This window comes from Felis catus, chromosome D1 (assembly GCF_018350175.1).
Source record: "Felis catus isolate Fca126 chromosome D1, F.catus_Fca126_mat1.0, whole genome shotgun sequence".
In the NCBI taxonomy this organism is placed as follows: Eukaryota; Metazoa; Chordata; class Mammalia; order Carnivora; family Felidae; genus Felis; species Felis catus.
This window is the reverse complement of record NC_058377.1, coordinates 17,022,576-17,035,022: the sequence shown is the minus strand read 5'-3', so window position 1 is coordinate 17,035,022 and position 12,447 is coordinate 17,022,576. Positions and strand designations below refer to the sequence as shown.

At 57.9% G+C, this 12,447-nt stretch overlaps 1 protein-coding gene and 1 long non-coding RNA gene across 8 annotated transcripts in view; one reads left to right on the top strand and one right to left on the bottom strand.

Moving 5' to 3' along the window:
- The window catches only part of NECTIN1 (nectin cell adhesion molecule 1), a 94,146-nt gene extending 89,570 nt beyond the window's left edge, over positions 1-4,576 (top strand). Inside the window, exon 9 of the mRNA XM_019811419.3 lies at positions 2,967-4,576. Coding sequence (XP_019666978.3) covers positions 2,967-3,107 — 141 coding nt within the window. The 3' untranslated portion in view covers positions 3,108-4,576. The remainder of the gene's footprint in view (positions 1-2,966) is intronic.
- LOC109491826 overlaps positions 1-12,447 on the bottom strand; it is a 152,498-nt gene that overhangs the window by 74,531 nt on the left and 65,520 nt on the right. For 4 of the 7 annotated variants that reach the window (XR_006586018.1, XR_006586020.1, XR_006586019.1 and 1 more), the window contains exon 2: positions 10,324-10,588. The exons of 1 other annotated variant lie outside the window; for it this stretch is intronic. This is a non-coding gene — a long non-coding RNA (uncharacterized LOC109491826). The remainder of the gene's footprint in view (positions 1-10,323; positions 10,589-12,447) is intronic. 2 more of the 7 variants (XR_002736108.2, XR_006586017.1) reach the window with 2 other exon arrangements.

Genomic DNA, 12,447 nt, shown 5'->3' with positions numbered 1-12,447 from the left:
GGTGGAGGTGGGGCCTCTCTATCACCCCCAACAAGGGCCTCCGGCTCTCACATTGAGCCCCTCGCTGTCGGTGACCCCCAGCTTCTCATTATCCCTAAGTGCCAACATCACCAAATAACCAGCCAAGTCCGTCACTTCCCTGACACTGCTTCCTGCACGTCTCCAGCGGCTGAATCACCGAGCCTGACAGAGCATCCCCTCCGCCAGGGCGCTTCTCCCAGGTCCTCACGGGTGAGAGCGTTACCACCGGGCTCTGTGGCCTACTTTCCACCCGCGGTGGGTCCTCCTTGCTGCCAGGCCCCAATGCCCAGGTTACCTGTTGCCACCTATCCTTCTCAGACCGTTCCCGGTGTCGCCGGTGCTAGTTCGAGGCCTCCTGGAAGAGATGACAAGATGTGATGGACGAGAGCTTCCCTGGGAGGGAAGGCCTGTGGAGGCCAAAGCAGAGGGGACGGAAGGCAGGTCTGGCCTCAACACAGGTCCGGCCCTGAGGCAGGAGTGGGGAAGAAGGGCGGAGCACGTGGGACAAATCTCGGGCTGCGGCACAGCTCTGTGAAAGCTGCCACTGGGCCCGGGGGGAACCCTCCAGCCGGAGTCGGAGAAGTCCTGCCAGAACAGCCTACGCCAGCACCTGGCCCTGCTGCTCAGGGACAGGAACAGCAGGGGAAGCGCGCTCACCACAAATGCCACGGTGGATCCGGCAGGTGACAGCTGTCACCCAGCAGTGTTCCCCACGGCGGACCCGAGTAGCGTATTTCCAGGGCTGCTACAGTTTCAGGCAAAACGGAGTATGGGACGTCCCGGGCATGAATGACCTTGGGGTGACCTCGGGATGGAGCCGGTGGTCAGGTTTCCCAGGGGCCATCTCAGGGTGTGACAGCTACCAGTTCTCCGAACTCATCCCGGGAGGCGTGTGCCTTCCGGGACGGGCTGGTGACCAGGGCCAGGCCTACAAGGTGCTCGTGCCAAGCAGGGCTCATCTTTGAGAAAGTTCTATCAAGGCTGAAGGCGAAGCATCCAGGGTTTCCGGGGGACCTCTCCCCGCCCCCCGGAACCCAGAACTGGAGAGCTCCCCTCCACCCCCCTGGGTGAGACGGCCCGGAACCACCTCTCACCATCACCCCCAATCTCCCAGGCCTCGGTGGGGATCAGAGCCAAGGCTGCCCCAAACAGACGGCACCCGGTCTGGAAGGGTCCACACAGAGTTTTGTGGACATGCTGGTCTCTGAGCAGACGGCCTCAGTGGGAACGCGCCCGGGCTCCCACCCACCTGAAGCACCCATCCCTAGGCATCTTCATGATGACGGGAAGGACAGGAGGCAGGGTCCATTCATCCCGCGGCACCGCTGGCGTGTGGAATGAGGACACTCATCGATGTGTCCATCGCCTGCCTCCGCAGGATGGCGTTCACACCATCCGGGGAGGCGGCCACCCCTCCCATCTGGGGGAGTCCCCACTTGTGGAGTCCCAGCTCCTCTGGCCTCAGGGGCTCTCGGGCATGAGGCGAGTCTGCGCTGCCTCCAGGAGACCCCTTCCTCTCAGCAGCTGCTGCTCACACACTGCCCTGCTTGCCTCGAGCCCACCTTCCCGGCCCTCCAGCTCAGGGCTTGGGAGCCAGACCTCCTGTCTCTTCAGCCTCGCCCCCCTTCCTTCTGCCTCTAGCCTCCTGTGCCCTCAACCTCCTCCCTCACCTCCAGGCAGGCTCTGGAAACACTGGGGGCTGCAGAAGGAAAGGCGCTAGGGTGTCAGTTTCACTTCTGGGAAATCAGGAGCTAATTGCTCTAATCTTAGCCCTGCCATGTGTCCCTGACGATGGTCACTGATGGGCACGGGATGGGCGTTGCTGAAAGGCAGATGAAATCAGGACACTCAGCCTTCCTGCCATGCAAGCAGCCCAGCCAAGGAAAAGAAAACGGGCACCAGCCTAGGTCACAGGGGGTTGGCCTCCCATGGCGCGGAGCCCTCCACCTTGCCCCCAGGCTCCTGCCCTGCAGGCCCTGGGAAAGTCACCTCTTCCTCCACCCCTGTTCCGCTGACGGGACCATCTGTCTGTCTGCTTGAACACTGGCACTGAGCTTAGGAGGAGGCGCTGGTGAGGCAAGCTCCAGGGCTAAGAGCTGGCAGGGCCTCAGAAGTCACTGAGAGACCCTTTGATCTTGCTGAAGGGGAAACCAAGGCCAGGTGAGAGAGAGAGGGAGGGGCTCGGCCCAGCCACAGCGGGAGTAAACAGTAGAGCAGCAGCCCCTGCCCTCAGGTGACTCTTGTTCTAATAACCCCCCAATCCAAGTAAGAGTCAGAAGTAATGCAGTGGCCCCTTGCAGAGCTCAGGTACGAGCTGGAGCCCTAGGTTTCCATGATAGTGCTAATTCACGTAAAATTTTCGTCCCCCGCTTTACAAATGAAAAACTAGGCTCAGTTGGCTCGCCTGCTTGACCGGCCGCGGCAAGAAGCCCAGCTGAAGTTCAAAGCCAGGTCTTCTGACTTCAGGTTTCATTTGATGCCCCCACAGCTCTGCCAGCATCTTCCCTGTAACCTCAGGCACATCGCTTCCCCTCTGTGGGCCTCGGTCTCCGCCCTCCGCAAAATGAGAGGGTTGGCCAAAATAATCTCCCGGAGCCAAGCACAGGGGGGCTGGGGGCAGGACCCACTCTGCCTCCACTCACCCCAGAGCCCTCCAGTGATCTACAGGTGGTAGAGACAGCTTCGCAGAGCAGCACATAAATGCTTTGTGACCAATTTTGTAAACGCTTTTGCCAACCCCTGTTTTCTCTCTGGCCACTGATAGATTGCTTTTCTGGTTCTCTCTCTCCCTCCATACCTCACAATTTTCCACGGCCCCTTCTTCTCCCCCATGCACCCACCTCACCCCCCACACCTCCCCATCTCATCCCGATGCCTGGCCCTGAGGCACTCTGTCCCTGTCCTTACCCACCTCGCCCCCTCCTGCACCTCTGCCTCATCTCTAGGGCTCTGGCCTAACGGACCCTGATCTCCGCTATGCAGAACTGGACACCTCAGCCCTGGAACTGGTGCCAGGGTCATGGACCACCGTGCCAGGGCCTGGAGAGGTTGTGGAATATGCCACCATCCAGCTGAGCCCACCCTAGCACATGACCCCTAGCCACCCAGCCCTGCCTCTGGACAACAGGTACATTCGGCCCTCCTCACTCTTCCCAGTGAGACAAATGCATGGAGGGCTGGAGAGAAACTGTGACAAAAAGGGGAGGGGAGGTGGGCCAGACAGGTGCAGAAGGCACCTGCCCCAGGGGCTGGGAGGTCTGCAATGTAGTCTCATTTCTGCCGTGAGTTTACTGTGTTACCTCGTGCATATAATTTCCCCCCTTGGAGACTCAGTTTCCCCCATCTGTGAAACAAGGAGGTTGGAACCAAGAATCTTTAGGGCTCCTTCCTGCCCCAATGGTCCCCAATTATCCTTCTGTGGCTCCAAAAGGGATACATTTCTCCCAGCGGCTGCCTCACTGCCGACATCACGGGTGACCTCTTAGCCCTCACCCGGCACCTGGGTGCTCCACTTTATTTTCTAATCACGGGGCCCCCAAGGTCAAGGCTGCATGCTCACATCTCCTCTTGACCTCTCTTGGCTCAGTTGAGCAGCTGGATTCAACCAACCTTTACTGAACATCTGCTCTGTGCCAGGCACTGTGCTAAGGGCTCAGGGTTCAGAGATTCCCGCCCAAAGCAAGGTCCTGCCAGGGGGCTCCCGGCAGAGGGGAGGGTCCTGAGCTCCTGGACTGAAAGAGGAACTGCTGGGCTCTGCAGGGGGTGGTGAGCAGGGCTCTCTCTGTAGCCTGGATCCTGGAGTTACATGGAGGTCACAGAGCAGAGAATCAGAGAGACAATAAGGAAAGTCACCAAACACGTGAGCCTCCCTGAGAGGTTAAAGGAAGCTCAGGACCCCTCAAACTAAGAAGCTAGAATCCCAGGGCTGGAGACTCAGGTCCAAGGGTTCACTGCTCCAGCAGCAGGTGAGGAAACCTGAGCTCGAGGCCCCACGCTACAGGCTGCTGTGGGGATGCACAGGGTCGGGGAGGACAGAGAAAGAGACGTGATGGAGAAGGTCAGGATTAGCCGGGAGAGAGATGGCAGTGCTGAGTGTGAGAAAAGTCCCACAAGGCCGCTGAGGGCTGACACTGGAGGGGGTAGGACCCAGGAGGGACTCACTGGTGGCCCCCACGGCACATTTACTCCACTGCGTCTCGGGACCCAGAAGGGCCAGGACTCTGCTCCCTAGCCAACCCCGTTGTCCTCCACCCCCTGCCTCTCAACACCCCCGTGCACTCCTGCAAGACATCAGCCATCCCCCAGCCACCTCTACAGACAGAATTTCGCCTAGCCCCAAACCCCGCATTAGTGTGGGAAGGACAAGGACCCAAAGGGACGCAGAGTCTTCCCAAAGGCCCCCGCACAGCCATCCTTGGAGATCCTGGCATTGTAATCGGCCATCTCCCTCCTCTGACTTGTCCACCCCACGAGGAAGGGGTGCTGCGGGCATAATGAGAGGGCTACTTCAGAGCCTTCCTGTGAGGTCTGGGCCCCAGGAGGCCCACAGGGAGGAGGAGGGCGTAGTGAGAGAGAGACCGGCTTGGGTGGGGAGGGGGCAGGAAAAAAAAAAAAAAGGCATTAATCCCATAAATCCTAATTTGGAAGCCGTCCCAGCCCCTCTGAAGCACAGGGAATTGGGGCAGTTATAATCCTGGGTGCTCCTGGCAGAAACCCAGGACAGGGAGAGGTTGTGCCACCTCCCTCATCAGCTCTCACTTGCCCTCCCTCCCCCCCACCTCCCACCAACATTCCCACTGCCAGCAGAGCTAAGGGGTGTCGCCTGGATCCCGCTGTGGGAGGGGACCCTGTTTGGGTCTGAAAGGTGCCGGGCCAGGTTCTGTCTGGGAAACAGAAGGCACAGGGCAGGGCCGGGCTCTAAGCTGCGGGTCTGGGGGGAGAAGGAGGCTGTTCAGCTGGGGAATTAGCCGGCTCCCAACCCCCAGCCCCCGGCGCCTGGCCCCTTCCCACCACGTGTTCTCACTTGCCAGCTTGAGCAGCCCCGAAGGAGGAACTGGGATGTCAGACAGGAACAGGTGCACAGCCACTCGGGCAGACCCTCCCCCTCACAGCGGGCCTGGGCCATGAACCCCAGAAGCCCAGGGGTGAGCACCTCACCTCCCCCTCACCCCATCCCCTTGGACCATTTGATGCCCCCCACGAGGCCAGAAACGTGTTGGAACCTCTGGATCATTAAACCAACAATCAGCCAGTGACAGAAGTACCCAGAGAGAGGTGCCTCCCCTGGGAGAAGGGGGCACGGCGGGTGAGGGGCAGTGGGCAGAAGAGGCCAAAACCTGGGGCCCCACGGCCCGCACCCCCTTCCCAGGCCTCCCTCCCCGGTCCTCAGGCAAACGCAGCCTTTTTGCCCTTTCTCCGGCCCCGGGCCTGGCCGGTCTCTGTCTGCCCCCAGCGTCTCTGGTTTGGGTTCCCCCCCCAGTGTCTCTTCCCCACCAGCCTTTCACTGTCCCGTCCACCAGCTCCTCTCTTCCCGGTTCTCATTCACACATCTGTTCCTCACTGCCCCCTCCCCCAACCTTCCCTTCTCTCTCCCACCCCAGCTTCTCCCGCCCTTTCATCTCCCCCTTCCTGGAGCTCACCCCACTAAAGCTGCCGGCTCCAGAGGCCAGGACTTCAAAAGGAGATCAAAGCTGGGTTCCCCCATCAAAGACCAGGCTCTGCCAGGAGCACCCCCCCTTAGACCATAACTCTCCCTGACAGGCCAGAGTCCCACATCCCAGCACCCCAGGAAGCACATTCTCGGCCAGAGCCCCATGCTGGAAAGGCTGCTGTGTTTGTTGGAAAGTTCCCAGCACTTGGGATTCAAAAAACTAGTGGAAATCCAATATAGTGAGCCCCTTACTGGCTGTGTGACCTTGGGCGGGTCACCGAACCTCTCTGACACACAGCTACATTGTCTAAATGGGCTATCGTAGGGGCGCCTGGGTGGCTCAGTCGGTTGAGCGTCCAACTTCGGCTCAGGTCATGATCTCTCAGTTTGTGGGTTCGAGCCCCGCGTCGGGCTCTGTGCTGACAGCTCAGAGCCTGGAGCCTGTTTTGGATTCTGTGTCTCCCTCTCTCTCTGCCCCTCCCCTGTTCGCCCTCTGTCTCTGTCTCAAAAATAAATAAACAGTAAAAAAAATTTTTTTAAATGGGCTATCATTCATCTTACAGGACTATCAAATGGATTAAAGGAGGAAATTCAGGTAAATATCTAGCACTAGGCCTGTCTTATAATAGTAGGTGCTCAATAAATTGTTGCTTTGACTATTGCTGCTATTACAAAATCCTCCAGAGATGAGAAAATGTAGAAATGAGAAGAGAGGTGTCCAGGGAGTGAGGCCTGCTGCTACCTCAAAAGACAGGGGTCCAAGCATCTCAGTTTTGGGCCCCGAAGGAACCACTCCATCTGGATCCCGCTCACCGGCTGGCCGGGGCCTCAAGAGCATGAGGCGGCCACTTGGAAGCCACCTCGGTTTTGTCTCCGGCCTGGGCTCTCCTGCCCAGGCAGCCCCTTCTCCCCAGCCTCCGGCCCGCGTCCTTGCTCTCAGCCTGGGCCCAGCCCCACATCCCTCAAGGGGATGATGGCGTCTAGATGGGGTGGGAGGTGGGGCAAAGAGGCCAGGGCTGCATTTATGAAACTTTTCTTGGCTCTGAACATCAGAGAACTCCAAGGAGGACGTGACTTGAGTAAGTCCCTCAACCTCCTGAAGCTTGTTTTCTCATTTGTAAAATAAGAGGTGAGCTGCTTCAAATCCCCCTTTGGCTGCAGACTGTGCATACATTATAATTTTAAAGAACCGAGGAGGTAGAACTCAAGGCTTTCCGAGCCCCTCAGGACCAGGAGACTAGAAGCCGATCTTCAGCCCACACTGCTTCGACAGCCGGCAGCTGTGGCCACTCAGCATCCCTGCCGGAGCCTCTGCTGGTCCGGTTTCACCAGGAAGCAACCGAGGCTCGGGAGAGGAATGGGCCTGCCCCCTGTTCCCGTGTACCATCTGATGGGGACGATTCTCCCCAGGTTGAAACGGGCATATGGGAGCTCAGAGCCAAGGAACACAGGTCAGGCTCTGTGCCGCCGGCCTGCCCCACGGCCCGGGACTCTTCCGCCCCCTCCCCACTGCCCAGCACTGGCCCCACCCTGCACGTCTGCCCCCACTTATACCCCCAGTCCCAGGGCTCCCCAAGGCAGCATCCCACCCTCCGGATCACCGGCCCCCCGACACACTGAGAAAAGCTAACCCTCCTTCCCAGCTTCCTGGCTCAGCAAGCCCTCCCTTGCCTGCCCCCATACACACACCAGGGTCCCCTAGGTGTCGAGGGCTGGGCCAGAGGTGCCCAGCAGCCTGTGCTAAGGGACGAATTCCACACCTGTGCTTTCCAGTACACAGCCACTGGCTGCGTACTGTTCCTCACTGTGACGTTACTCCAACTTCGTTCCAACCTTAACAGACACATGCGGCTAGGGGCCGCCGCACCGATCTACACACAGCGGCACCGCCAAAGGGTCTGGCCTCTGCCCCTCTCCTCAGCGGGCACATTCAGCAACGGACACTTCTGAAGCAGGCCCACGGGATGTTCAGGGTGGTGAGGCAGGCAAGAAAAGTTCCTGCTCCCCGAATTCCAGGCCCCAGGGCAGCCTCATCAGTTGAGCCCCGAGTGGCCACTACCCAAATGTGGCCAGACGCAGGGCGGGGTGGGCAAGTGGAGGGTAGAGCGCTGCCCTGAGGGGCAGAGATTGGGAGCCCCCAGGCCTGCGCCCCACCCCCCTCCCAGGCTACCTTTTTTTTTTTTTAATGTTTATTTTTGAAAGAAACAGCATGAGCAGGGGAGGGGCAGAGAAAGAGGGGGACAGAGGATCTAAAGCGGGCTCTGTGCTGACAGCGGAGAGCCCGATGCGGGGCTCGAACTCGTGAACCGTGAGATCACGACCTGAATGGAAGTCAGATGCTTAACTGATTGAGCCACCCAGGCGCCCCCTCCCAGGCCTTCTGATTTGAGTCTTCCCTTCCCTTCCCAAGGACAGCCTTTGCTCCCGGGACACCTCATCACCTCAGGTGTTCTTTCCTTCTCTCTAGACCTGGAAGAGTAGGAGACCCAGGTCCACACCTGGAAGGGTCTTGGGAGCCAACTGGCCTGAGTCTTATGTTTAACATCACGGGAGGCCAGGAGCCGCACAGGGCAGACAGGGCAAGCGGGCCAGGGGCAGAGAGGGAGGGGAAGCCTTCCCCGGAGCCTGCCAGGCTCCTCCACTCATTAGGCAGAAGCACTCTAGCCTCAGCTGTCTTGGCTGCCTTGGCTCTCACTGCCAGACCCTACGAAACCGGGTTGGTGGGATGGAGCTCCCCCTGCTGGATAGCCCAGGAAATGTGCCCCAGTCTCACCTGGGTGAGCTGCACCCAGGGAAGTGACAGTAGGATATGGGTGTCGGGTACCTGGGGTCCCTGAGACATCCCCGCCAGGCTCAGGGACATGGATGGAGCCGACAGAGGGGAGAAGATGGACTGTGAGGTGCCATATGGTAGCCATCATTCTACTGGTTCCCTTCCTCCGCACCCCCTCCACCTCTCCCCACTTTCCCTAGATACCCCAGGATCAGACCTGCCAGGCCCCTAGCCCTCCAGAGCCACCGTTACATCTGGGAAGACCACCTTCTGTTGCTAGCTGCCCACCTGTCACACCTGCGGCCACTTCCTCCAGCCTCTTCACTGGCCTCCCTGGGCCCAGCACCTGCCTCTAATGGCCATCCACATAAAGGACACGGTCCCCTCTCCATACGCACCCTGGCCCACAGCTGCTGCTTTAGGACAGCCCAGGACAGAAGCCTCACCTTGCATCCCAGTCCTCTCCGCCCAGACCCACAGAGCCCTGAGATTCCACTTCCCTCCAGCCCCACACATGAGGGAACAGGGGTGAACTTGAGAGTGAACGATTATAAACCGCACCCCATCATGGATGTGCATGGATCTGGCTAAGAGTGAGTGGGTGTGCAGGTGTGCATGCCTCCCCACTACCACACATCCTGTGGTACCCCAGGATGAGGTACCCCACTACCTCATCCTGTCACTGAAGGTTCCGGAGCTCCAGCCCCACAAGGAAGCTCCCCCAGCTTTCCAGAACCCCTCAAATCACCTCCACACTCAAATACCAAGCTCCTGCTTCCCGCTGCCCATCATCTCAGGCATCACAGGCTGATCCCCTAAAAGGGCCAAACGACTCAGACCGGACCATGGCTTCCTCTGGCCACTCAGAGCCTCAGTCACCTCTGTCTGGTCAGGTCCCCTTGCCCACCTTCAGGAATTGAGAGGTCCAAGAGGCCTGGGGGTTCCCAGATCATGAGGTCTTCCGGCGGGAAACTTACACAGCTTCTAGGCCAGTCCTGTGCCAACTGGTTCTCCTTAGACTGGGGAAGAGACAACCCAGGAAGTGACAGGGACAAGTTCCCACCTTCCAGACTCTTGGGCCTGGCCAGAGCAGGCCATGTACCATTGACGGAGAGGGCCCTGGGGACATCTGGGCAGGGCCCCCACAAGGTTGCCATCTGTCCTCACTACTCGCAACTGCCCACACAGGTAGGGCCCTGGGCGAGCAGGGGGAGGAAGGAAGCCGCGTGGCCTGGTAGCCACAGTCCCCAGGGCACCGGACCAAGAGGCAGCCGTCTCCGATCTCCGGGTCTGCCTTTTCCTTGCTCCTGGGCCAACAAGGCCCGGCGGATGCCAGATCGGACCGGCTTGCGTGAACAGTGATGGGTGGGGGGCAGGAACGGGTCACTCCCCCAGGGCAGCTTAGGAAAGCCTCCACCTTCTAGCTAGGAGAAACTCCTCTCCCAGATTCCCCATCTCATCCCCAATCCATGGGCTGAAGAGGCTTCAGGGGGCCTTCATCCTCCCCACCAATACTTTCCCTCTCAAGAGCCCGCCTGCCACCCAAGATTTGTTGTGGGGATCACTAAAGGATCGAGCCAACCCTGCCAGAGGCTCAGGAAGCTCTGGAGGAGAAAGGCCCTGCAGAAGGTCAGGGCAGCAGAAGGGAGTATATAGGTAAAAAAGCCTTAGAAGGAGCTGGGGCCGTTGACAAGAAAAGCAGTTCATGCCATCATCCACATTTCCAGCCGGCTTCCCCTGGCCTGACCCCCTCACCCCCCACCAGCCAGAACCCAGTCCTCACGCCCAAACCAGAACCCAGCGACAAGAGGTGTGCAGAAGGGCCACAGACTTGTGCAGAGAAGCTCATAACCCCGGCCCCAGCCTACGTCCTGCTAACCTTGGTGCAATTTTTTTTTTTATCACAAGGCAGGGTGGATCACTGTACCGTAATCCCTCCACTCTGATTTCAACAGGGCGTTTGTCCAAACGTGTACGGGACAGAGAGGAATGGGCTGCGTGGCACGGCTAGGTGGGCTCCAAGGTCAGTACCGCGGTGCCCTAAGGAGCGCAGTGTCGTTTCACAGAACCCTCTCGTTGGCCCAGTTCCAGCTTCCTCGTGGTTTCTTTGAACGCAGAAATTGCGCGCCTCGAAAGAGACAGAGCTGAAAGGAATTCGAAATTATTCTGTAGTTAAATTGGTAATCCGAAAGGTCTGTGAAAGATGTAAGGTTAAAACAAAACCCCTGAATTCCATTTAACAGAGATGAATGTGTCGTCCTTTATGTGGGTTCACACCTCAGTCACACACATTTGGGATTAGCAATTCCCGGCTCGGTTGCCGTTCACGTGAACTGGTGCATCGACAGCACGTTTCAAATGAGGTTAACTGGGGCGCCTGGGTGGCTCAGTCCGTGAGGCATCTGACGCTTGGTTTTGACTCAGGACATGATCACCGTTCATGGGTTCAAGCCCCACATCAGGCTCTGTGCTGCCAGCGGGGAGGTTGCTTGGGATTCTCTGTCTCTCTGCCTCTCTCTTTCTCTCTTAAAACAAATAAATCAACTTCAAAAAAAAAAAAAAAATGAGGTTAACAACTTTGGGGATTTGCTGAAGTTGGTTGACCCGGCCCCACAGCTGGTTAACTTAGCTATTCGGTAACGACATCAATGCGCCCAGCCTGCTTCCTTGCCTGCTTGGGTGATTATTGGTTTTATTTTGTTTTTATATATTTCTGCCCCTGTTAGCCTCAGTCTACATACTTGCCTTCAAGTCAGGCCCACTCACAGTCACAAGATAGCTGCCCCAGCTCTAAGCATCACATCCAGGCTCAAACTTCTAATAGAAAAAGAGGCCAGCTCTTCCTCTTTTTAAAAGGGAGGGGATCTTTCCCAGAAGCCCCTGGGCTTCTCCTCCACCTCCGTGGCTACAATTGTGTCAGGTGGCCGGGTCCTGGCCTAAATCATTCATTGGAAAGGGAAATGGGCTCACTACGACTCCTTAGCCAGTTCTGATCCTCCCTTTGGTGCATGGGGACTTGCTTAAAATCAGGTTTTGAGTTAGGAAGGAGGGAAAGGGGTGATGGAGAGAAGAGAGATGATCAGTCTCCTTCACCACTGCATCTGGGCAGTTCAGACTGTCTCGAGAGACTGGATTAAAAACATAGGCAGGGTGCCCGGGTGGTTCAATAGGTTATGCATCTGACTTCGGCTCAGGTCCCGATCTCACAGCTCGTGAGTTCGAGCCCCACGTCGGGCTCTGTGCTGATGGCTCAGAGCCTGGAGCCTGCTTCGGATTCTGTGCCTCCCTCTCTCTCTCTGCCTCTCCCCCACACACTCTCTCTCTCTCTCTGTCTCTCAAAAAATAAATAAATGTTAAACAAAAAAAATTTTTTTAAAGCACAGGCAGGGGCACCTGGGTGGCTCAGTGGGTTGAGCGTCCGACTTCAGCTCAGGTCATGAACTCACAGCTCGTTGAGTTTGAGCCCGCATTGGGCTCTGTGCTGATGGCTCAGAGCCTGGAGGCTGCTTCGGATTCTGTGTCTCCCCCTCTTCCTCTCTACCCCTCCCGCACTCATGCTCTGTTTCTGTCTCTCAAAAATGAATAAACATTAAAAAAAAATTTTTTTTAGGGGCACCTGGGTGGATCAGTCGGTTAAGCGCCACTTCAGCTCAGGTCATTGATCTCGCGATCTGTGAGTTTGAGCCCCGTGTCGGGCTCTGTGCTGACAGCTCAGAGCCTGGAGCCTGCTTCGGATGCTGTGTCTCCCTCTCTCTCCCTGCCTCCCCCCCGACACACACTCTCTCTCTGTCTCTCAAAAAATAAATAAATGTTAAAAAAATTTGTTTTTTTTTAAAAAGCACAGGCAAGGGAGCCTGGGTGGGTCAGTGGGTTGAGCATCCGACTTCGGCTCAGGTCATGATCTCACAGCTCGTGAGTTCGAGCCCCACATCGGGCTCTGTGCTGACAGCTCGGAGCCTGGAGCCTGCTTCGGATTTCTGTGTCTCCCCCTCTCTCTGCCCCT